At 40.6% G+C, this 27148-nt stretch overlaps 1 protein-coding gene across 1 annotated transcript in view; it reads right to left on the reverse strand.

Annotated features, from left to right (window-relative positions):
* Nucleotides 1–248: 248 nt before the first annotated feature.
* The window catches only part of nkain2 (sodium/potassium transporting ATPase interacting 2), a 97348-nt gene continuing 70448 nt past the window's right edge, over nucleotides 249–27148 (reverse strand). Inside the window, exons 5-7 of the mRNA XM_054762443.1 lie at nucleotides 21409–21469; nucleotides 9657–9738; nucleotides 249–5252 (exon numbers count right to left, since the gene is read on the reverse strand). Coding sequence (XP_054618418.1) covers nucleotides 5243–5252; nucleotides 9657–9738; nucleotides 21409–21469 — 153 coding nt within the window. The 3' untranslated portion in view covers nucleotides 249–5242. The remainder of the gene's footprint in view (nucleotides 5253–9656; nucleotides 9739–21408; nucleotides 21470–27148) is intronic.

Raw genomic sequence — 27148 nt, forward strand, 5'->3', positions numbered from 1 at the left:
AGGACGCATTTTTGTTCTTAATGCCAATGTTAGCGCTACTTTTATCAAACGGCAAACAAATCTTGTGAGATTTGAAGCGTACAAAGCCTAGACTGAATATTTATTGACACAAATGTCCATCCTGTAAGCCCCGCTGTGTCCCCCCCATAAGTCCACAGACAAAAGACCCACTGACCGCTTCAAAGTCTAAAACGTCATCTGCACACCTCCCCCGAACGGCCCCAAACCCCCCTCCACAATTAACCACTGTCAATAACGGCGCTCCTCCTCAGTACGACATGGAAAGATTCTTTTATTTATCAGGCCTATCGCTACTCGTCCATTTCGCTACCCATTCAAAACGTTCTTTTGGTTTCAATTTGTGTTATGCAGCTTTTAGACTACAATCGCTTTGTTGAATTCTACAGTGATGGTCCTTGTTAGAGATGGGCATTTGATGACATTTCCGTGACTTCAGACTGTGGTAAAAAAAAAAATTACCAATCACTTTAATATCGTATTATTTCCGAAGGGATGTGAGAAGACTGAATGATCTGAACCCCCGTTTCTGTGACACTGTTGTATCGAGCACAATAATGTAGCTGCTGTAAATGCTCCAATTCATGCTTCCAGTCTCCTATAGTCGCCGGGTGCGTGGTCTGCAAAAGCAAATACCCTACTTACTGCATTAACAGCTGTGGCTGTAGGCAACCTTCTGATTTCACATCCCTTTCTCCAATTATCACATGCTTCCAATTAACAGTTCAGCTTGCTTATGACTACAGCATTTACGCTATCTATGTTTGTGTCTTTGGACAGCAAACTTACGACAGAATATTAGCGCCACATTAAAAAAAAAAATCTGAAATTTTGAGAATAAAGTCATACATTTACGAGAAAAAAGTCAAAAATTTACAGGAAATAAGTTGTATATTTACGAGAATAGTCGTAATTTTATGAGAATAAAGTCATACATTTACGAGAAAAAAGTTGTAATTTACAATAATAAAGTCGTAAATGTAAGAGAATAAAGGCGAAAATGTATGAGAAAAAAGTAAAAAATTTACGAGAAATAAGTCGGAAATTTCCGAGAATAGTTGGAAATTTACGAGAAAAGGTAATAAATATATGAGAAAAACGTTGAAGATTTACGAGAAATAAGTCGTACATTTACGAGAATAGTTGTAAATTGACAAGAAAAATGTTCTGAATTTCCGAGAAAAAAACTTTACGAGAATATAGTCGCAAAATTAAAGAAGAGAAAAGAGAAGAGAGAAAAAAGTCATAAACTTACAAGATAAAGTCGTAAATTTACGAGACTAAAGTCATGAATTTATGAGAAAAAAAGAGTTTTTCTCGTTTTTCTCTCTAGAATAAAGCCGTGAGAAAAAAAAGACGTACATTTACGTGAAAAAAAGTTGTCTAGTTGTCAATTTACAAGAATAAAGTTGTAAATGTCTGACTTTTTTCTCATAAGTTTACAACTTTATTCTTGTAAAGTTACGACATTTTCTCATAAATTTACGCCTTTTTTCTCATAAAAAATGTATTCTCAAAATCTCAGATTATTTTAATACTCCGTCATAACAGGCACTGCCTGAGACAGCTATGAACAGGGGGGGACTTATGTGACCTTTAGCCTTGAGCAGCAAAGCACGACTTTTTTTCTTGTAAATTTACAGTTTTATTCTAGTAAATTTATGACTTTATTCTTGAGATGTCAGATTTATTTTTGTTTCAATGTGAGCCTAACACTCCGTCGTAGCAAAGTAGCTGAGACTGAATCAACAGCGCCTCTGCTGGCCACAGCCAAGTACTGCAGTGCATTTTGCCATCTTTGCTTGAGAACACGATGTATCAAATCCCGACAGTTGTTAGCAAATAAGCGATTAGAATGCCCATCCCTAGCCAGAGTGTAAAAATATCTAAGAAAATAGAACACAGGGCCACTTGTTACACAACATCATACGGTAGAAAACAAGAAACACGCCATTTAGAAAACATTGTTACAGGTTACATTGTTGGAAAGAAACCAAAAAAAAAAAAAAAACAACAACAAAAGTTCACATTTCTTTGAGGAGAAGCATTCAACAAAGTTCCCTCGGAGTAGCTAAGAAGTACGCATGAGAGTAAATATGCAACATCTCAGAGACACCTCATGCAAACAACACACAATGTCCTTCCACGTCCTTGGGATACGTCCGTCAGCAAAAGTGTTTGGAACAAGGCCTCAAATGTTTGGTCCAGCAAGTCCGAAAAAGTTGTTTAGTACAAAAAAAACAACAACAAAAAAACACTTTTTTTTTGCTTTGTTTCCATATTGGTGGCCTTTTTTTTTTGTCCCAAGCAGTCTGCTCTTTTCCCGAATTCCACAAAGCTACGCATCGTTGGCACTTATGACATGAAAAACTGGACAAAAGACTCTTGCATTGTTTTAGCTATGAGGGGATTTGGAGGAGAATTGTATAAAAGAGCAACTTGTCAGGTATCTTTTCATGTAGATCAGGGGTGTCCCAAGTTTTTCCAGCAAGGGCCACATAGTGAAAAATGAAAGGATGCAACTCTGATCTTTTTTAAAGCATATGCTAGGAAGTTATGTATATTTCAAGAAAAAAGTGCATCTAGTGTGATATAGCAGGGGTCACCAACGTGGTGTCCGCGGGCAGGTAGCCCCCACGACCACATGAGGTGCCCGCAAGCCTGCTTCTCATTCAGGTTTTCAGTTAATAATGAAAGAACAGTAGAAAGAAATGCATTGTGAAATACAACATGTGAGTTGTGGACACCAGCATTTTGTTCATGTTCTGGTAAAACAAGCATGTTCGCTTTGTTTGGGTTTAAAATAAGCTCTGAAAAGAAATGTTCCAAAAATGAGTAGCTCTTCGCCATCTTCATTTTGTAAAAGTAGCTCTCACAAGGAAGAACGTTGGTGACCCCTGTGATATAGAGGAGGTGAAAACGCCTATTAATTCTAGAAACTACGGTCTTTCATCTTTTTTCCCCCAATTTTGCTGTTTTTTTTCTTCCAATATTTAAACTTTCTTCCTAAATTGTCTGTTGTAATATTACAACTTCATTCCCATAATATTCTGACTTTATTCTCCTATTATTATAACTTTTTCCCCAACCTAATTTCCCATGAATGACAGCTTGTTCTGTTTCTCATAATTATATTTATGTATTCATTAATATTTCAACTAAAATGCCATTATTTGTCCTTATATTATGAATTTCTTCTTGTAAAATTGTGCCTTTTTTTCTCGTGGGAGTACGACTTTTTTCTCTTAATATTTTGACTGTTGATGATTCTCGTAAAATGACAACAGTTTTTTTTTTCCATTTCTTAATTTAATCAATTCTTAATTTTTTCATAATTCCATCAGATTATAACTTCCCCCCACCTAATGTTAAAAAAATTCTGTTTCTCGTAATATTACGACTTTTGAAAAATATCGTTTTTTCTTCAATATTTCAGTGCGACTAAAATGACATTATTTTTCCTCATATTATTCTGACTTTATTCTTGTAAAATTGCGACTTTTTACTCTTAATATTTTTATTGTCAAAAATTACATGCTTTTTAAAATTTCTTCATTTCATCAATTGTTATTTTTTCCCCCATAATTCCATAAGATTACAATTTTTCCCAAATTTTCCAAAAATGACAACTTTATTATGTTTTGTTTGTTTCTCATATTACGACTTTTGACAAACAACTTATATTTTCTTCAATACTTTAACTCTATGCTACTAAAATCACATTATTTTTCCTCATATTATTATGAGTTTCTTCTTGTAAAATTGAGATTTTTCTTTCTTGTTAGGATACAACTTTGTTGTCTTAATATTTTGACTTTATTCTCCAAAATTACAGCTTTTTTCCACATTTCTTAATTTTTAAAAAAAATTTAATTAATTCTTACTTTTTCCATAAGTCCATGTTATAACTTTTCCCCAACCTAATTTTTGAAAAATTACAACTTTATTTTGTTTTTTTTGTTTCTCATAATATATTTTTTAATATTCCAACTTCATTCTACTAAAATGAAATTATTTTCCCTCATGTTATTGTGAGTTTATTCTTGTAAAATTGCGATTTTTGTTCTCCTTGGATTACAACTTCTTTCTCTGAATAGTTTTGACTTTATTCTCGTAAAGGTAATGCTGATTTTTCCATTTTTTTGGTTTTCTTTCTAAATATAAATTTTATATTTAGAATGTGCCGCAGGCTAAAAAAAAAAAGAGCCACGGGCTGCAGATGGCCCCTGAGCCGCACTTTGGACACCCGTGATGTAGATCAACCATTTCTTGGTTTTAGGCCTCAAGCATTTAGTCTAAAATGGAGTTACATCACAAAAACACATGTTTTTTGTGCTTTGTTTCCATATGGGTGGCCATTTTTAGTCCCAAGCGTAGAGTTCTAGAGATTTCCACATGGAACAACTACCAGTGCTTGTTTCAGTCATTCATAACGGGATTATGGAGGGAAAAGTAGAAAATGAGCACATTTGTGGGTGTCTTGAGATACATTGGAAAACGTACCTTCTGTTTTTACCTTTAATGAGACCACTTGCAGATTGAGGCCACTCTGACTGTGATTGTCGTTTCTGTTAAGTTAAGACGTTAACTTTGGGAGATTTCTTAGTCATGGATGGGTGCTGCTCACAAACAACCTGCCTGACCTCTCCCTCGTCTTCTTGCTGTCTCTCGGGGGTGGAAGACAAAATATTCAGACAGCCGAGGTATGAAGACACACAAAAAAGTTCTCAGATAAAAAAAAAAAGTCTTACTCCTGTCAAGGCTGTAAACATGAATTTATATCAGCACGTTTGTACATCGCTTTGTGTCTTTCTACATGTGATTTTTTTAAACCGTGTTTATAATGAAAGCGTCCGTCGCGCATATCCAGAATCCAAACAATCCCGGAAGTAGGAAGGAAACCAACAAACATTCCTTGTTTGTTGGTGTACTGCCAGGAAGTCTTAGGGTCTGTCAGGCACTAAAGAGCGAGAAAAAGTACTAGAAAGTTGACCAGGGTGCTCGTCAGTGTGATGTTTTTCGCCTCCAATGCAGAAACACAGCAGCATGTAAGGTTCAAAAGCCTCCCTCCCGCCTGCAGGCAAATAAAAGCCTTGTAGTTGCTGACTCCCACCACCAGAGGCCAGTGTTACATCATCTGCAAAACACTGGAAGGACGCCAGTGTCCTCTTGTCTCCTTTGTCAAACAAACAAACGAAAAAACATGGAAGTAGCTCCTGGTCTTTTATTTTGACCTGTGCAGAGAGACAGAATGTTATTATCATTATTGTTATTATTGTATAGAAAAGACACGACATTGCTTCATGAACAAGTACAGCCTCAGAGTTCATCTAAGAGGGAATTCTACGGACATTTCATTACATTTTCAAGAAAACATGCCCGAGGATGAGGTTCCACCAGACTCTTTTTGCAGTGTTAGCTTCTTTTTACACTTGGGACAATTAAAAACGTATTAAAAGTGACAAGAAAGAGCCCATATAGCACGTCGTTTGTCACTAAAGTTAGAAGCCAGTCTTTTATTTTTGAATTCATAGAGGGGTTCATAGAGGGGTTAGCTTCTTTTTACACTTGTATGACAGATTAGTGAGTTGTGTGGTCCCCTGTGACTTTTATTTCTTTTAGTTTTGATTGGTTTTACTTATCCTAGTTTTATTTAACATTTTTTTTACCTATTTTTTTGTGTATTGTTTTTATTATTGTTTCAAATGTTTTAATATCTTAAATGTTATTGTTTGATTAGTTTTACTTTCTTAATTTTGTATTTTTACTTTTTTATTTATTGTTTTACTAGTTTGTGCATGTTTGGACGGTGGCATTTGACCCTGGAACAGATGATTTCAGTTTTTGTTTTTTTTAGGTACAGTATGTATTAGAATTATTATTTCATGGATCAAATAACAAGACATTTTATTTATTTATATTTGATATTATTTATTTCACAAAACAAAAATATCAGGTATGTTTGTACTGAAATTTTACGTCAAGCTAAAATGTATCTTTTCTTTAATAGCAGCAGAACATTTGAATCACACTTTAACCGCGTTATTACGAGCAATGAGGGGTTGCGTTCAGAGACACAACGTCATTGAAGGTGAATTTACTTGTTTTCAGTGTAATTTCTGGGATTTCAGAACAAATTGTACTTCCGTGTTCAGGATATCCACTTGGAGCACACACACGTGCATAATAAAGACATTGCTGTGATGTTCGGAGTGTGGTTCCGATGGCGTAGGGGCTGGAGACGTGTTTGTGAGTTGGAGATACATCCTGTATATGGCGTTGGAATTGCAGTGCTGCTGATGTGCTCAGCTCAAAATAAAGTTCTAAAAGAGCGCCGGATTCTGTGTGACTCTGGAGACGGTACAGTGTGCCTCTGTCTGCCGTCATAAGAGAGATGCGTGGCTCGCCATAATGCGTATGCGTTAATTACGCAAAAAAAATACATCAGTTACCGCCGTGAACACGCTATTTTTGACAGCACTACTATTAAATAATAATAAAACAGAGCTTTGTCTTTAAATAGATAAAAAGGTTTTTTGTTTTTTTTAGCCTTTTCACAAAATTAAAAAATACATAAAAATCTTAAAGTGGTCCCCCGCATCCTTTGGGTTTCAGTATGCAGCCCTCAGTGGAAAAAGTTTGGACGCCCCAAACAGTTTGCACTGCACTGTGGGGAAACTACTTTGCATGTGTTGTCCACCACTACGAATATAAGACAATATAGCGCACTCGAAGGTGAATTTATACTACATTTAAGCGACACAACTCCTGTTTTGAAGCTTTCATTTATTAAATGTGATATTGAATGTACTCATTTCATTTGCGATGTAATGCAAAAGCTTTGTAATACACCGTTCATTTAACACCATTGCAAACTGCCGACACACTGCGCCATAACTGACGTTATTATCTCGTCTACAGTGTGCAGGTGTACCTAATGAAGCGTCCTTTAGTACGTTAGCTTCGACTGGAGCACAAGAGGTCAACGAGTTCGGCTGGAGATTTTCTTTTTGTTTGTCTTCTGCAAAGCAGCACACATTGCAAACATTTCTGGAGGCAGTAATTGTCGTCAAACGTGTGTGTGCGTGTGTGTGTGTGTGTGGGTGGGTGGGTGGCAAGGTGTGAAGAGTGTTGGATATTTCCTCTGGGGCACAACAATTTATTGGTCCCTCTGGCCAGAGCCAATAAACAGCAAAGTGAAAGGACAACAGCTGAGGGAACAATGATAGCATATTGATGATGTTTGTGTATGTGCATGTGCATTAACGCACCATCTTTAGTGTTACTCGCTGTGCATGTGTGTGTTTGGGGTGGGGGGGGAGGGGTCTGTGATTTATGATGTGTGTTATAGCCTCCATCAGGGACACATAAAACCACAGAATGGTCCTTTATTGCCTTCCTTCTTTGTTTAGTCCCACATTTCATCCATCACTCTTTGTTTCCACCATCCCTGTGTCTAGTTACGCTCTTCCCTTCAAGCCTCATCTACACTCAGGTGCCCGTTTTCACCAATCTGTGGCCATTTTTAATCCTAAGCAGTCAGTTTCTGAACAGTTCTAGAGAATCCTGCACAGAACCACGCACCATCGGCACTGATGTTAGTCCCTTTGCATTGCTTTAGTCACTTATCAGAGGATGTGGGGGTGAAATGGTATTAATAGAGCACATTTTAGGGCGTCTTTTGAGACAAAGCCACCATTTTATGAATGTAGGCCTCAAACATTAGGTCGAGCAAGTCCAAGATGTAATTGGATTTTAAAAAAACATGTTTCGTTCCATAGTTTACAAGGAATCGGCGGCCATTTTTAGTCCTTATTAGTTTGTACACGCACCATTGACACTTACCATAGGCTTTTGCACGGTTTCTGTGACTTATCAGAGGATTAGGGTATGAAATAGTAACAAAAGAGCACATTTTGGGGTTTCTTTTGAGATATAGCAACCATTTTATGAATTTAGGCTTCAAACATTTGGTCGAGCAAGTCCAAGATGTTGTTGGATTGTAAAAAAAGTTTTGACAAGTTTTGAATGAATCGGTAGCCATTTTTACTCCCAATCAGTCTGTGCATGACCACTGACACTTATCATAGTCTCTTGCACTGTTCTAGTCACCCATGGGGGGATTTTGGGGGAATATTAGATTAAAAAAAAAGAACAAACTTCAATCTCGCAAACCTATCTGTCAGTCAGCGCAGTCCCTCCTAAAAAGCAGTTTCCCCTTAAAAGAGTGACAGAAGACAGAAGCGGTGATCGTCCCCCTCACAGAATCAGCATAACCCATCCCAGGACAGCCCAGCATGTGACTGCGGTTTTCCTGACCAGACTGTGCTGCATGTTGTGCAAGACTGCCCCTCGGAGGCTGTCCAGGTCGAGGCAATCAGTGACTCAACAAATGATTCCTTAGCCTGGACGACCCAAATTGGGAGCAGCAACCACTTTTGTGTCCTGACCCCCCAGTTGAGAATCACTGCTCTGTAACATCACTCTTCAACCGGGATTATGCTCCTGCCTGCTCGCTACGCCAGCGCTCTGTCTGGGGTTGAGCGCATGCTGTGCAGTTCTCTGTCTAAACAGTAGGGCTGCTGTTTCTGGAGAGTCAACTCAGTGAGCAACCACGATACGCATCTACAGTAGAGTTGGGGATCGTTTATCCGATTATCCCATACCGGTGCCAAATCTGTACTTTTGAAACTCTGCCAGAACTGATACATTTACATTTCAAGATCTACTTAGCTTTTTGGTCCAGTTACGACGTTTACGTCAGCAACAGTGCCATTTTATTAGCTCATTAGCGTACTTCGCCGCGAGCTAACAATGGTAATTAAAGAGAAACAGAGAGTTATTGGAGCCGGAAGTAAACGATGCATTACAGCGGTCGCTGTTGCAAATGATGATCAGAAATTAGAGAAGGCATCGTGGAGGTGGGCTCTACACACACAAAGCTGACCAATCACAGCCTTTACGGGCCACATCACAATGTCATGTGATGATCCGGGCTTTACACGTTGCATAAAAAGCCACAGAAAATGCAAAACAGACTTGTGAGGCTTTTTGTGAGCCAATCAAACTTTGTTTGAAGTACCTTTAGAGGTTCCGTCTTTAGCGCTGTTATTAGTAGGAGTGTCGCGAGACCCGACAATCCACGACATTGGGTCTGCGAGACGAGATGAGATTTTACAATTCATTCCAATCTACGAATATAATTTCTACTACGTTACACGTGTCCTTGTGTGGAGGTGGGGCCTGCACACATGGAGACAAAGATGACCGACAAAAGGTCTCACTCCGTTCATGCCGTTGTTCTGTGGAACAAACGCGCCAAGGTGCTGAAACCAATGCACAGAGTGAACCCTCTTCCTGCTTGTTTGGAGGAAAACGGACACGCATGCACATGGCAATATATTGAGGCTGGCCATGTTGCCCAGCTCATTTTCATTTTCTATGAATTCAAGCTGTGTTTGAACTCTGAAGTAACTTCAGAGGTTCCATCTTTAGTGCCATTTTTACTAAAGAACTGTTTTTGTAAACTCATGGCCATGCTAACCTATTTGTATGTTACGATATGTCATCTCTAGTTGACACTCAACTCCAAAGTATGGTGTTTTGTAGTTGTTGTGTAGTTGGCGTGTAGTACTTACATGTACATGGGCTGTAGTTGGAGGTGGGAGGTCTTCTGAGGCCCCTGGTAGCCGTACGAGTCGAAGCCGCCTATAAAGTCAACTGCACAGGAGAGAGCGTTTGTTAATCCACATCTCAAAAGCTATTTCAGGAGCAAGACGCGCTTCGGAGAAATACATTCATCATGCCTGGAGAATACTGTACACGTAAACCTTAAATTATCGAGCAGCAGATTGGTAGCCCAGAGGCAGCCGGCAGGTGCTTGCTTCCTTCAGATGGTCGAGGCAGCTGGAAGGATCTGTGAAAGTTTCCCCCCCACTTTGATGTCAGCGAGCTCAGAAAAAGGCTACTTCCTCGCCTCCGTCGGCAACACATATTTTATTCAGGGGACTTTGCAGACGGCAGCTTGGAATGTAGACGTCACCGCTGAGCTGCAATGAGCTGCCGGTTACACTTGATTGCTTAACACTGTTGTGGTTTTGGGTAAAAAGCTGCATCATAGAAATGCAGCGACTGCCATCTGTTGGAGTGATGGAAAAACCACCTTAGGAGGTTGCCTACAGCCACAGCTGTTACTGCTAATTTTGTTTGGCATGCTATTAGTGACATGCTGTTTGCTTTTGTTGCACAACGTGCGACCATGAGAGACTTAGTGGTTAATTGAATAGAGGCGTCCCCTTTACGCCGCAAACTAGATGGGTCTGAATGATTGGCGCCCTCTGCTGGTTGCTGCCATGCAGTGAAATCCATTGTGCTCCAGGCCTTTTTGTATCTAACTACAGTTGTTTCAGACCTGACTGCAATAAGTGAATTTCCGTGAAGTAGGATTGAATATTAGTACATTTTCATACTTACGGCGTAGAAAACCTGGTTACGATCTTTTAAATATGGTTTTTACCATTATTAGAGCTCTCTAGACATGAAATAACACCCCTATAGTCACCTTTATGTTTGTATTACCCAATATAGTAGACATAATCAGAGAAAATAAGAGCTATTTGGCATAAATAAGATAACATAGACTCATACATTAGCAGTACCTTGTTTCCTTCTGGACAACGCACTTCCTGCGGTGGCTGTTGTCTCATCACTCGTATTACCCAACATAGTAGACATAAGAGTAAATAAGCTTGCTATGCTAGTGGCAGCTGTTTTTTGTCCCTGTAGTGTTACCGTAGCCTGCGGAATGTGATGTAAACAAAGAATAATAGAGTGTCAAAGTGACTATAAGGGTGTTATTTCATGTCTAGAGGGCTCTAATAATGTTAAAACCCGTATTTAGAAAGCCATAAACAGGTTTTCTAAGCGCTAACTACGAGAATATTCAGTTTATTAATATTGAATCCTACTTATTGTAGTCGGGTCTGGTACCAATTAACCGTGATAAATGAGGGAGGACTGTAAATAAAAGTCCTGCTTGTGTGTGTCACTCTAAATGTGTTCCCTACGGGACCTTAGTGGCAGGCTGAAGATGTGTGCGGGACCGGAAGTGGCGTCGGAGGTTCAGCGTCGTGAAGGTATGCTGGAGCCTATCCCAGCTGCCTCTGGGAGAGAGGTGGGGTACACCCTGGACCGGTCGCCAGCCAATCACAGGGCACATAGAGACAAACAACCATTCACACTCACATTCATACCTATGGACAATTTAGAGTCAACAATGAACCTCGTGGTTAGCATGTTGGCCACCCAGTCAGGAGGTCGGGAAGATCTGTGTTCCAATCTCCGTTTGGGCATCTCCGTGTGGAGTTTGAATGTTCTCCCTGTACGTGCGTGGGTTTTATTTTTCGGGTCGTCCGGCTTCCTCCCAGTTTCCAAAAACATGCATGTTAGGTTATGAGTGGCCTTTATTATTGTTATGATTATTAGCTTATTGTGTCTGTTGTGAGATCATTTCTGCCTGTTCCGGCAATCACATCTGGTGCTTGTCTCACTGACACCTAGTGGCCAATGTAGAATACTACATTCACAATCAGAATGCGTCTTCTGCCTTGTATTTGTATTTTATTTCATTTAGTTAGTCATTTTTATGTTTGAAAATGCTTCATTTAGATAAAAAATAAGTCCAATCTGCTTAAGTATGCTTTTTTTTGCTAATAAAACCACGACACGGTGATGTAGCGGGACGACTGTACATAACATAAGCTTGTCCAACCAAAACCAACCTTAAGATGGACTGGAACAATTATTGATAACACATTAATCACACCCGTCGCTTCACACATCAACCGAGAGTTATCTAAAATGATCATTCCTTCCGAGACATCTGAGTATCCGTCCTCACGCCACTTCCTTGATTTTATTCCCCCAGTGCTCACATATCCAATAATCCATAATCTCCTTCACGTATTCATGAGCAAGTCTGATGATTATTAAACACAACAGGACAAAGCGCTAATCTTTCGCCTGTCAGCAGCGTCCTTGGATCGCAGCACGCGGCAGAAAACTCCAGACCATGCGGATCATTATTCCGGCAATCAACGGCGCCGCTGCCGCCGGGATTCCTTTCACCTTTTTGGTGGATTCCTCATGAGAGGTTTCTTCCTGCTGACTCACGCTGCCGTCAAGTTGCCCCAGACGGCTGTCGGACACACAGACAACACAAGGAGCGGCCCCCAGAGCTTGCTTGTGTGCCTTGTTGATGCGCTGATTACAATCTGTCCGATGAAAGCGAGTCAGTTAGCCGCACACGCCAAACAATTACCAGACTAATTAGCTTTCTCAGCAAGTCGGAATCTTCACGGGGCCCCTCCAGCAAGCATTAGCTTCCTCACCCGGGGCCCATTTCCCTGACTCGGCCGCAATTATTGTTCAGCCTTCGCGTTATCGAGCTTTTTCTGGAGCTTCAATTGATCCCCCAGATAATTTCAGGAGAAAATGATATGGGGGTGTTTTGTCGTAAGCATTTTGTACACTTAACCCTTTTATGCGCCAAGTGGCAGGAGGGGACGTGCTGGGCATAGCACGGCTGGTCAAAACACCGCTAATGCTGAGAGGGGTAACGGGAATGTATGAAACCGGTGGAGGCAGCAGTGGTGTTCAAGATCCCTCTGTAAATGACAATGACGATGGCTGGGTTTGAGTATCACGAGTGGATCAGACATTTTGATGAGCCTGTTGGGTATCGTGGGTACAAGGATCGGACAAATTCTGAGCCTGGTGACATCAAATTAGATAAATTAATTTACTCCCATCACAAACTTTGGGTCATACTGAGTATTTTTGTCATTTACAGCAGGGGTGCCCAACCACCGGGCCGGGGCCCAGTACCGGTCCGTGGGCGGGGCCGAGGAAACCTTTCAGGCGCAATGATTGAAAAAATACACACACACACAAAAAAATATATTTGTAAATAACTACATTTAATTTTAAGTAAATGCATATCAATTTTGGAAATATGGGCCATTATTTTATTCAAAAAATAATATAGTTTGAAGTTTTTGCATGTTTATGTTGTTTGTTGCGTGTGTCCCACTTTGTTTGACAGTCCTTGAACGCACCATCGTAGGTGCGCTAGCCTTCTCCCAATCTGCACAGATGGCCAACTACACAGTATTTTTATCGTTTTTCTTTCACTTCATATTTGCTCCCAAATGCTGATACACTGTGGGAATGCATAAAGGTAAAGTTTGATGACGTTATTGAGTGCTAATGTGTTTTGTTGTGTGCACAGCTTCAAGTTAATACATGCTAGCACACTGCCTGTTAGCACGCACATCAAACATCTTCCTCTGAAAAACAAACTCCAAGCTTATACTGGTGGATGGTTGGTCTGTATTCACTTTGTGCTTTTAATTTGATGTTGTTCCTGTCTTAGTTTTACACAATACATACTAAATGAGATCAATTACATCGCTATGCGACCCCCACGGGTCTGCGGAGATTTGTGGGAACACGAGCCGGGCCGTGGGTCCAAAACGTTGTGGACCACTGATTTACAGCACAGCGTTCCCTCGCTACATTGCGGTTCACCTTTCGCAGATTTGCTGTTTGGCAGATTTTGCACATTTTTTAAAAACTACTGTAGACCACTGTCAATCAGTCTCCTTTGTGCCGTCGCTAGCAAACTAGCTAACTGCGTGAGCTGCTTGCTAACTGGCAAAAAAACCATAGAAGAAGAACAAGCAGCAGCTAACCTAAATGAATCTTCGGTTCAAGGAGTCGGACGACAGCAGGAGCAATATGTTTTAACAAGGATACAAAAACGCTACAGACAAACGGCGCCAGAGCGAGGCACGGTCAAAGGAGTGAATACGCGTGAGTCACTTAATCATTTATTGTGTCCAACCTAGTAGATTCATCATTAACATTTGAGCTTTGAGAGGGTTTAAAATGTGAGAAAATGTTCATGCCTGCCTGAGAAAAGAGTATAAAGTGTATGGTGAGGGCTTTTACAGCCTTAAAACATATAATAACTGTAAACAAATAAAGTTGGGGACTATGCGGATTTCACTTATTGCGGGCTATTTTGGGAGCCTATCCCCCGCGATAAACGAGGGAACACTGAGTGCCTTTATCTCTAACCATTTTCAAGCGACAACCTTTTGAAATCCGAATATCAAAACTGAATATTTTTCTTTAAAAAACTTTGGTGCCTAAAGGGTTAAAGGTCATGCAAAAGTGACTGTTTAATGATGTTCGAACAGTAATACAGAATATGACCCTAAAGTACTGAAATCTTCCGCACTTGTTTGTTCCGGGCGCTCAAACGATCGTTCATGAAGTTCAGGCTTCACTACACATCTTAAAGTAAATCCAAGAGCTCTGCCTTGGAGTGGCCGCGCCTCACACCTGGCCAAGCAGCGGCTAACAACTACACCTGGCACCGGGAGCGGCTGTGGCTAGCCAGCACTGGGCTTCAGGGAAGCTACGACTCGCAGCGGCGAGCACTGTGCTCCGGAGAGCCCACGCCTCTCACCAAACACCATCTGCGGCAAACAGCGGGCCGAGGAGTGGCTACGTTTAAGCCACATTTAACTGACCAACAGCATTGGAGACGTCACCGAAAGGCAAAGAAAACTAAGAACCCAGTTCATGTGAATGACGGCGCGTCATCGCTTCCTGTGGGAAATGGAGACAGTGAGCTAATTGTAGCCTTAGTGCTGCGAAACACATGATTAATCAGGCATTAAACCAGCAAAATGCCCCCAAGTATTTTTGAGTTGCTGCTGACATTTAGAAATGTCCTCTTAAACGTCGCACTTTATGTCATATTTTGTTCTTTTGGTATTAAACTCACTTTGTGGAAAAAATATCGGGGTATCAATACTCAACATAAATATATCGGTTTGTATGAGTTTTGGTCCATATCACCCAGCCCTAGTGATCAGTAGCAGTATCGGCCGATATCGCTCATGGATTATTGGTATCGGAATTGGCAGCATAAAACCCTGATCGGAGCATCCCTAATTATATCTACTATATTGGGTAATACGAGTGGAAAGGTGACTATAGGGGTGTTATTTCCTGTCTAGAGGGCTCTAATAATAATCTAGTAAAGTCCTAAACAGGTTTTCTATGCTCCAACTACAAAAACTATTCACTTTATTAATATTGAATCCAACTTTGCGGAAATTCGCTTATCACAATGAGGTCTGGAACCAATTAATTGCGATACACGAGGGATTACTGTACCTTTTAAAGTGCAAAATATAGATTACACCAATACTATTGCCACTGGTGGCAAAATATTGCAATGATATTGTGAGTTACTCTGCAATTCCCTGTACTAGTTCAGACCCAAACATGGGAAAAAAAGTCCATTTTTGGTCCAATGCAGGAGGCTGCATTAGCGGGGGTGTTGTGCTTGAGATACAATGTAATCCGCCGAGGCAGGTTTGAGTGACATATCCATTAGTTTGAAGGCTTATCAAGAGAGCGAATTACTGTAGCATAATGGAAAATGACTTTGACAACAGGCTTTTTTTCTTGGCAGAAATCATTTTTAGGACATTTTGTGAGAGAGGTGAAGTTACGACGCCTACCGTCGCCCCTGTCGTGTATAAGCTCTAAAACTTTGATGAAGAATTGATGGGACATGAACAAGTTACTTTTGTCTCCAGAAAACATGAAGGGACAATCCTGCAGGAAGTCAATGTTGATGTCGTCAGGCAGTATAGATTTACTATCAACACTCAGCCATTATTCTCTAAATATGGCAACCTCACAGTGTCAATAACCGGAGCTCTCCCAGTGCCGGCAGCACTCATGCAGACCATGACGCTACCACCTCCATGCTAGCTGTACGCGAGCCACAATTATCTTGCCGCTCACTTGCGTTGCAACAACCGGAATGTAAATCTATGCTGCTATACGAGCCGTACACTAAATACTCCAAAGTTCTAAAGCAGGGCTCTCCAAAGTGCGGCCCGGCGGCCATTTGCAGTTGTTTTTTGTTATTGGCCCGCAGCACTTTCTGAAAATATAATTAACAAGAAAACTAGAAAAAAGCAAAGACGGAAAAAAATCTGCAGTAATTTTACAAGAATACAGTAAAGTCCAAATATTAAGAGAAGAAAGTTGTAACAGGAAAAAGTCATAATTTTTACGAGAATGTCAGACATGTCACAATGTTATGAAATAAAAATAACATCATTTTAGCAGCATGAAGTTGAAATATTAAAAGCGTTATATTTTAAAAGACGTAATATTCTGGAAAAACAAACAAAACAACAAATTAAGTTTGGGGAATTTTTTTGAAAATTATGTTGTGGAAAAAGTTGTAATGTTATGAGAATAAAGTCAAAATATTATGGGAATAAAGTAAAAAAAGTAATTAGGAGAAGAAGATTGAAATGGTTGGAAAGTAAAAGAAAAAAGCAGAAATGGAAAAAAAGCTTTATTTTTACAAGAATAAAGTCAAACTATTTTGAGGAAAAATCACGTCACTTTAGTCGCACACAGCTGTAATATTAGAAAAATATGTTTTTTTGAAGTTGTAATATTTGAGAAAAAAAACAAACACATTTTTGGGAACATTTTTGGGCTTTTGGGAAAAAGTTATAAAAATAAGATCAAAATATTATGTGAATAAAGTCCTAATATTGCAAAAAGAAAATTGACGAAGATTATTTAAGAAGAAAGTTGAAATGTTTGGGAAAAAAACAACAGCAAAAACAGGGAACAGGCAGAAGTAGATATTCATCATGTAGGTTTTTTCAGCCACATGACAAAGTGAGATAAAATATCTGTAACTTCTTAGCATACCTACACGTGTTGCTTTACAAAATAGCACTCATTTTCCACACAAAAGGTTTGGACACCCCTGCTCTAAAGTGTCTCTGCAGTATGGTCTAGTACAGTATGTACATGTACATCTTTGTCCTGTCGAACAGCACACACCCAAGTTTGTTGGCTGGAACTTTCTAAACTGATTTTTCTGCACGCGGGATTAACATGAGTCTTACAGCCTGTGAACACAAAAATTAATTGGTAAAGATTTGAACAGGAGATTCCGAGAGGCTTTTGCGGAGATAAGATGCTGAAACGTGCTTGATAATAAGTGTCTTACTGTAGCTCTGACTAATCTTAAACGCGGCTTGTTGAGCTCCGCAAACAGACGTGTGCAGAGCACAGCCAGGGGCCCAAAATACAACAGTGACGCAACGGGCCGTGAATTAGTCAGACTCTAAATCAGAGGCATTTCCTGAGCTTCGCTTCAGGTTATCTGATAATATCCCGTATAAAGACACGGACTGGTATCTATCATGTGTGGGAACATGGATGTCTCATCTTTATTGCCTGTCATGCAGCATTTACTGCCTCGGTTTACGGCGTTCCGTCTTACAGCACGCAATTTTGGTCCGTAAGCACGAGACTCGGTCGAGAACTAGACACAGCGCGCATCGGTGGAAGAATACGCTTCATTATGTCTCTTGAGCGGCAGTGCGCCAAAGAAAAGGAAAGTCATCACCATGGAAGTGAAAATGAACATCATAACAAGCGCCGCCAGAGGAGACAACACATAAGGATTGGTAAATCTTGAGATCTGCGCTAAACGTAGGGTTGTCAGTCCAGGCTTTTCGCCTCTCGACTCCCATTCGGAAGGTCCTGTGTCCGAGCCCCGGCATGGGCAGTGTGAAGCAGGCGGGTTACAACAGCATGGATATAAAACCTTGTTGGTTGTTGTTTTAATAGCAGGCTTTGGAGGCGGAATAGATGTGTCCAATGACGCGCATTCATCAGCCGCCTCTTTTTAGCTGTTTTTACGCACAGAAAAGAAAAATACGTGTGTTTATGTCTCACGTAAGGATTGTGGATGACGGACAAAATTCCAAAAAAGGACACTTTTCCTTTAAGGATAAAGATGATTGAACGCTAACGACTGCTAGAGGGGTCATGGATTCTGTGCGCTGTTACATGGAGGATAGAAAGGCCTGCAAGCCAGCCACAGGGATAAAAGTAAAGAGTTGTTCTCTTTTTATTTCACTTTCATTTCATTCTTGTATTTAATCTTTGAATTCCTGTATTTGACCGTGCCCTTCATGTGTTGTGTGCACGGTGTGACTGACTAGTCTAGGAACCAAACTCATTTGCAACCAGAGGGCCACCTGTGGGTTGCTTATTGATCTAAAGTACGCTTGAGCTAAACTGCCTACCCGGCGAGATGGTACACACACACATGCACATGCGTACACACACACACACACACACACACACACTTTCAAGCAGGCATAATCACACAGTGCATGTGTTCCTCCAAACACGTTTCATTGACGTAGTCGAGATGCTTGGATTGATCAAGAACAGCATCTTTCCTTTTCATGATATCGTCTAACTAGAGTAGCTTTGCGGCAGCATGAAACTGCATCTTCTTCACACACACACACACACACACACACACACACACACACACACACACACACACACACACACACACACACACACACACTCCTCGCAAATGAATGTGCCTGGCTGCGAAATGTGAAAGGTGACTAGATTCCCTCTGAATTTCATCAGAGTGCCAGTAAAGACGGCTTCATTTGAGACATCACGCTTGATTTTATGCAGCGGCTTTGCTCCAAAGAGGATGGAGAGCAAAAACAAGGCAAGATGAAGAGACGATACGGAGGAAACACAACACTTTGGTGGATTAAACACATGTTTCACGACGCAAAAGTGGCTTTTTTAAGGCCCTTTGAAGGATGTGAGACTGATTCGTGCAAGACGCAGCCGCACCCATTTCTACTCTATACCATCATATTACATAAATACATATATTACATATTATTATTGTTACATCTCACATATTATTATATTGCTTCTCTATATTATCTATATATATGTTATTAGTACATATATTATACATAATATTACATATTACAGTCATCATGAATTTCGTGGCTTCATTCTATCACGTTTTAAAAAATGTATTCATTAATAAATATATAATAATAATGTATAATAATAAATCCTGCTGTTTTCTGGTTTAATACGGCCTATTGCATATTTATGCACATATTTAAAATGTGCATATTTAAGCAAGTTTACACACTTTTTGTGTAAATGAAGTATTTTCAAGCATAAAAATGGCTAAATGAAGTAAAGTACAAATGTAAAGCATTCAGAAGATGCATTCATAAACATGATGCTGTGTCAACGTCAGGTGTCAGTCATGTCACTGTAATGTTTGGTGAGACACACAAGCAGCAAGACTTCATCGCCGGAACGAAAGGCTTTTACTGCAGGTTTGAATACCTCGGGCTGCTGTTGCGGCCGTTATCCACTTCCAGCTAAAACTCAACTCTGACCCCCCGACATCACTTCCTGTCCTCCATGTGTCCGTAACACACACAAGCAAGAGTGTCATTTATGTCTTAAATGGCTTATATTGTCTTATTATGTCTACTACATTGGGTAATATGAGTGTTAAGGGGAGTGTTAAGGACTATAGGGGTGTTATTTCATGTCTAGAAGGCTCTAATAATGTTAAAAACCCTACTTAGAAGGTTGTAAACAGGTTTTCAACTGTGGAAATGTACAAAGAAAATGTACAAAGAAAGAATCCAGCAGAAATTCACTTATCACGGTCAGATCTAGAACCAACTGACCGTGATAAACGAAGGATTACTCTATATGAGACAAATGGCCAGTGGCTAATGGACAACTAGTTACTCGGTCAAAGATGTCTGTCTTGGCGGCAGCCACGTTTTTCAACCAACTTTGCTTGACTGTAAAGCGTCTCCAGCAAATTGGCAAACTTCCAACACCCGATGATGTCACTCTTCTACTCTACTGTGCTACACAAAAGGGTATAAATTGGTCCATATATGCACCATGACTGTGTTGCCTGTGCTATTATGTTTTTGACAAATACACCACATGGTGGCGCTGTTACTAAACCCCATAAGTCCGACTGACTTGAGAATTCTCGCACAGCTCGATTAACTCCCACTGTAACTTAAGGGCGTTTAGCTCAATTATCTCTAAATTTGGTACACACCTTTACGGGACCTACAAGCACATGGAGGCCTGTCACGAAGAAACATTTTGCTACATGATAACTGCCCTACAAATTATTGCCGATAAACGATATTATTGTCAACATTATTTTGAGACCAGTTTTTCATGGATGTAATGATAATATATGGCATAACAATGCAAGTACATCGTATCAAAAGCAATAAGCTTTAATTTCTCAAGAGCATTTCACATTGTAATTGGAATCTCAAGAGCTGTTAAATAAAATAAAGTGTAATAAAATAAATAAAATTTATTGATTAGATAAAATAGATCAGTAGAAAACCAAAACGCAAACGTAAACCAAACGTACTGCGCCTTATTTCCGATTTTGAATCAGTGTCACTTTTGTTACCGTCTGAATATTGACCAGAAAATTGAGAAATAAGTCTGAAGTTGACATTGTGTGTCAATGCAGACGTCAGCTCATTTGCATATACACTTCCTGATTGACGTTTAGTAACATTGTGTGTGGAATGTGCTGTTTACGTTTAGTGGGGTGTAACGTTTTGTTGGTCGTATTTTGTTCATAATTTGGATGCAGCAAAATGCATTTGTGCACAAAGAGGTGCTATACTTCGGGAATGACGGCGACTCAAACGTAATTTCTACCGTTTTGTATTATTTATTTATTTATTTATTTATGTTTTTGTCACAAACTTTTTCATGTCACAAAATGACGATGCGCAAATGGGCGGAAAATGACGTCAGATCGTGTTTTTTACACAACAGGCACGATGACGCATTCGATCGTGTAGCACACGGCATACACAGCTAGCGAGGCAATCCACGCCCCGCCTCTAAAAGAGGCTGAATGACTGACAGGACGGTTCACTCTCTCCGTTCATTCCGCAATAGAACCCATGCGTCCAGGTGTTTGGTAGAGAGAGAGGAGGACAACAAACACGCATCCACATGTCAATATATTGAGGCCGGCAAAATGATCACGTTTGTTTTTATTTATCATGCCATTAATTGATTTATTGATTATCGTGGCAGGCCTAAGCACATGTGTGTGTGTGTAAAATTTGAGCAAAATTGGTTGAAAAACATGACCGCCATCAAGCCATACGTCTTTGACATACTTGTAGTAACTAATTATCCATAAGCTACACAGTATTAGTCTAATGACTATAAAACTATGTACTACGTGCATGCTAGCATGGCTTACAAAGTATTTTAAAAACAACCCATAGGAGGCGCTGCAAATGTCATTTAGACAACGTCTAATGGAAGGTGCAGTTTGACAAATGTGCTACAACGTTAAGTTATCATGTGTGTGTGTGTGTGTGCGTGTGTGTGCGTGTGTATACTCACAGCTGTCCTCCTCCTCTGAGATGATCTTGACCACGTAGCAGGCGTAGATGAAGCCCGCCAACTGGAGGAGACATAAAACCGACATTGGTGAGGAGTTGTAGTAAGTAAAAGAAGAAACAGCGCATTGTGTTACCTTGAATCACTTCAATTCATGGCCCGCACGCAAAAGCTTTGGCACGTTCACGTCCCACGAGGTGGGGAGAGTGTTTGAAATGTTTACTGCCATAGTGACGTAGTGCTTTGTCCCCAAAAACGGCTGGTGTCGTCTCCTTCGCTACAAATGCGCGACACTGGATGCGAAACCAGAACAACTTTGCTCTCTCATAGGCTGCTCGTCTCCTTAGCAACCAGGAGGAGGCTGCCAATTGGGGCAAGGATGCACGAAAGGGCTGTCGATAGAAGGTCGGCCTTTTACGACCTCAAAAAAAAAAAGGAAAAAAAAAAGAGGAGGACAGACAGAAGACGTAAACAGACATCGGTAGATGAATCAAACTCTCTCCGCGGATGAGGAGGCTTAGCGTTTATTGCTGGAATGAGGCTTTAGCGACGACCTCTTTTGGTATTCAGCGAGGTGCGTGCGCCAGCGCCTTACATTCCACATTCAGCATTTATCTCAAGGTCTTGACCTCATTTACTTTAAATAATGTTCAGATCCCACAGAGCCTCACTCCTCCCTCACCTCACCTCTGTCGCCCTCTCGCTCGCCCACACTATACATTGACTGACAACTACATCAGTGGATTCCACAGCATCGGCAATAACCATTTTGCTTACAACTTAACCCTAACCCTAATCCTAAATCTTACCCTTATCTGAACACTAAACTCGGGTGGAACGGAGTCCACAAAGGTCCGCGAGGATGTCAGCAAGGCCCGCCGTACTCGCAAGGCTCAGCTTTGACTACCGTGTGGACTCCTCACACTGGTGTCACACAGAACACTGCTCGGCGTGTATTCTTCCACATCGACCCATTTTTAATGTGACACCCATCTGCTGTGGTGACTCCCATAGTGCAGAAGTAGCGGGGCTGGGCGCCAAACTACACTGCTGAATTTCCTCAGACACATTCTTATTGTCACTCGACTACAGCGAGGTGCATTCAGGGACACTCCGAACATCACAATAACCGCTTTATTGTGTATGTAGTGTGGTCTAAATAAACAGAAAGACAAACAGTAAGTGGATATTCTTATCCGACCAGTCCTGGGTGTACCCCGCCTCTCACCCGAAGTCAGCTGGGATAGGCTCCAGCATGCCCCTGCGACCCTAGTGAGGATAAGCACATAGAAGATGGATGGTTGGATATTCTTATCACTCACTGGCGTAACTTACTCCGGAAGTACAATTTGCAACATTTAAGTATCCTCAAAAATCCCAGAAAATGCAATCTACACTCAAAACAGTGCATTCAACTTAAAAAGAATACGTGGTGTCTTTGAAAGCAACCCTTTATGGCTCATAATAACTCGGTTTAAGTGCGATTCAAATGTTCTGCTACTATTAAAGAGACAGGTGTTTTTTAGATTTTCAGCTGTGTGGTGTCTTTTAGCTTGATTTGAATTGGAGCTGTTAAATACATACAAATATATAATGCCATTTATCTTTATGGTCATAAAATACAGTAAGAAAGGGCATATTTCACACACAGTCGAAATGGTGATTAATCATGATTAATTAATTTCAAAACGGATTATTTGGATTTTTTTTATTTAACAGCCCTAATAATAACATAATAATCATATTAATAACACAGGCTACTGTTGGGGCCATAACTCTCTGAACCGACGTCACTTCCTGTCCAAGACACATCTGTCTGCCCGCCATTAAGGTCAGCTAGGGAACACATTTACTGAGACACTGCTGTTTTACTTCCATCTTAAATGGCTTATTTACTCTTATTATGTCGACTATACTGGGTAACAGCAGTGTAAAGCCATTTAAAGCCGCCATTACAATACATTGATGAGACAATAGTCACCTCAGGAAGTACACGGCCCAGAAAAAAACAAGTAACTGCTAACGTTTGGGTCTATGCTATATTTATTTATGTCTAATATGTCTTATTTTGTCTGATTATATTTACTATATTGCATAATACAAATGTAAAGGTGACTATAGGGGTGCTAGTTTATGTCTAGAGGGCTCTAATATTGTTTAAATCTGTATTTAGAAGATTGTAAAAGGTTTTCTGTGCCACATTTATGAAAATATTCAATTTATTAATGTTGAATCCTACTTTGCGGAAATTCACTTATCGCTGTCGGGTCTGGAACCAATTACCCGCCTTAAACGAGGGACGACTGAATATAAATATCGTGATATCAAAGCAGCATCGGTAGAGCCATGTGGCTTAGTGTGGGCTGCCAACGCCGCTAGTTAACGTTGGCACTCCGCTTTTGTGTGTCAGTGTTACACCGTAGACCTGATAAGACTTTGTTTCCACACAATCACGCTTCCGGAAGCTCCCCCTCTACCACTTCCATACTGTACTGTCCTGCTACAGTCGTACTCGTCATAAGTTTTGACACTGACTGCACTGCTTGGTGGATAATAAAGTCTCAAGTGACCACCGTATGAGAGAGCAGCGTGGGTGTAAAATCCACACCAGGATCCCCAGAATATGAAGCATGTACTTAATGTGACGCCCCGTGAGGGTCAAAATAACCACAGCAGCAGCTTCTGTCTGCTTGTTATTCACAGATCAAGAAAAGGAGAAGGAACAATGCCATGCTTGCCGGTCTGCCACTCTGCTCCGCTGCGCTAATCCCCTTTTTGATGAATAAGTAATAACCTGTGGGTCTTTTGTTTGCTTTGTCGATGAAAGACATTTTTACGCTTTGCTGTTTGCAACTTGGAGTCCCTGAATCAATTAAAAGGGCTTCAAACTGCGTTACAAGCTAGAGAGGACTTGTCAGGCAGATATTTTCTGCCTCACTCAATGTTAAAATCATCATTTACCGGTTGGGGCGGCTAAATGAGCCGCAAGATGCATTTTGTCATCGCCAAAATAATCATTTGGGTAAACCAACAAAAAAAAAATAATGATAAACAAGTCAGCGTTCATCAGTGCGCCACACAAACAAATGTAATCCTGTAAATGAGACACCTTGGTGACAGCACCATTTATCAGCGGCGAGAGGACATGCGGGATTAATGATAAGGCAAGGAGGATGTTTGCCACGGGGGAAAAAAACAAGATTATCAGACGCAGACACGCAGCATCATCTGCGATTCTAAACGCACTTATCAACGACACCAAGCAGCGAACGGGATGGAATCAATTAGAAGTTGAAATAATGTTTTCATTATCTTCACAAATGATGAGTGCAAAGCTGATTCGGTTTTACCGGGATTATAAAACCCGAGGGGTTGCGTCAGCCATCCTTTGGGGGGGAGGAAAAATGCGTCATCACTTTGCAAAGTCGCTTCGTCAGCATGGAGGCGGAAGAATCAAGCTCTCATCGGGTAATCCACCAATAGCTGGCCTCCAGGACTTTTCTAAAAAGGTCTCCTTTTCTGATACAGTCCTCCCTGGTTTATGGCGGTTAATTGGTTGCAGAAATGACCGCCATAAGTGAATTTCCGTGAAGTAGGATTCAATATTAATAAACGGAATATTTAAATACAGGTTTTAACATTATTAGAGCCCTGTAGACATGAAATGACACCCCTATAGTCACTTTTACACTTCTATTTGTTATTTTGTTTATTCTTTTTAACCACTTCCACACAGAATGAGAAGAGAACCTTTTTTCCCCACTCAATCTCAGCCATGGCATGTCGGCTCGGCTTTCCTTTTCCTTTCAATGTTTTTTGACTAATATTAGGACGTAGTCAACAGCGATCATTTATTAAGTAATAATTTTTTTGAAGAAAGGCGATATAGGGAGGGAGTGATCTTCCAACCAACAACTGCATTTTGACATTACTTATCAATGTTAATGAAACACACTAAAAGCAATCCACTGGAGGTTGATCATTGAAATTCAAACTAAGGTTTGAACTTTTTGGAGTGTTTAAACAAGAGAGAAATGTGAGAACATGTTATTGCCTGTCTGAGAAAAGTATAAAGTGTATGGTGAGGTGTTTTACAGCCTTAAAACTTATGTCATCATTGTAAAAAAATGAAGTTGGCTACAGTGCGGCTTTCACTTACTGCGGTTTATTTTGGGAATCTATCCCCAGCGATAAACCAGGGAGGACTGTACATACATATTTAAAAGTATATATATTTTAATTTGATATATTTTAACAAATTAAAGAACTTTAAAAATGTAAATAAATTCATAAACAAAGGAATAATTTGTTTTTTTATACATATGAGGATTTCTTCAAGTTCTTCAAGGAAAACCCCCAGAAGAAACAAATCTCTCTGGTGGACGTAAACAATGTTTAAATGTGTTTTTTCATACAGTCTGCGCTAAAATGAAAAATGTTCTTGACTGTGTTTTATTGGCTGCAAATGTGTGTGAGGAAAGTGATGAGAAATGGTAAAAGCAAACACAAAAAAGTATCGGGATGGTGAGAAGGCAGTGCGACAGGAAACAAAGATAAGACTTAGTCTAATAACGGCGCTGCTCATCCATCTTACTTGGCTTTCTTCACATCAGCACACAAGAGAAGCAGACCCCTCCCCTTCTTTGTCAACAGGATATTATGTTTACACGCAGCGACACCATGATGGAATATTTGAGTGGACGGAATATTAACAGGATATTAATGTGCATTGCAGCAGAGCGGAGTTCTGTACGCAGCCCGGCTCGCAAACGTGTGCAGCAAAAGTCATTTTCAGGGGCAATGAGGCTGCAGAGAGCAGAAGAGACGCTGGCTCAGCAAAGACGCAAAAGCTTCAGGCCCAAACAACGTTTGACGTACGGGGCTGGACGGTGCAGTGTGGGAAGTAGGTTGGAAAAAGATGGGATGCTCGGATCAGAGTTTTACGCTGCCGATTCCGATACCGATAACACACGAGTGAAATCGACCTATACCGAAACCGATCGCATGGATTAATGATACATTTTTCAATTTATGTCTGATGAGTGCTATTGGCCGGGGGTGCCATATGAGGGGAAAAGTCAGGAGAATTCCAAGACTCCTGACTGCCAGGGGCCCAAAAATAGGTAATCACCAATAAAATGAAACATTGATTACAAAATACTTTTTCAAGAGAACATTCTGCATGTCACTCGTGAAACTTACAGAGGATGAGACGCCGCCTTTAAGGAGACTTTGGATGTGACACAATTGTGTTGTAGCTAGTTGCACAATGACAGCAATGACTAGCACTTCCTGTTAGCAGCCCACCATGAACTGCATCATGATATTGCATCATGATATTGACACGGGGTGTCACAAGTTCTCGTGTCATGAGATCTCGCAAGATTAAAACGTGACCGCATTTCTCATTCAGAAAAAAACTGTCTTGCGCTAATAAATACAGTAATCACATGGTAAATGAAAATGAACTCGCTAATATTGCCATGTGCATGCGTGTCTGTTTTTCTCATCTCTTGCCTCCAAACAGGCAGGATGAGAGTTCCCTCTCTGCATTGGTTTCAGCACCCAGACGCTTCATCGAACAACGGCGAACAGACTCTCTTGTCAGTCGTACAGTGGGGGGGCTAGCATGCACACACAGCAAAAGAGTGGCGCTCCCTGAGGAGCAATGCAAGGTATGGAGAGAAAAAGTTGTTTGGAAAGCCAAATGCCACACCCCCAGTGTGGGACTATTAATAGTGAG

Source organism: Dunckerocampus dactyliophorus, chromosome 19 (assembly GCF_027744805.1).
Source record: "Dunckerocampus dactyliophorus isolate RoL2022-P2 chromosome 19, RoL_Ddac_1.1, whole genome shotgun sequence".
In the NCBI taxonomy this organism is placed as follows: Eukaryota; Metazoa; Chordata; class Actinopteri; order Syngnathiformes; family Syngnathidae; genus Dunckerocampus; species Dunckerocampus dactyliophorus.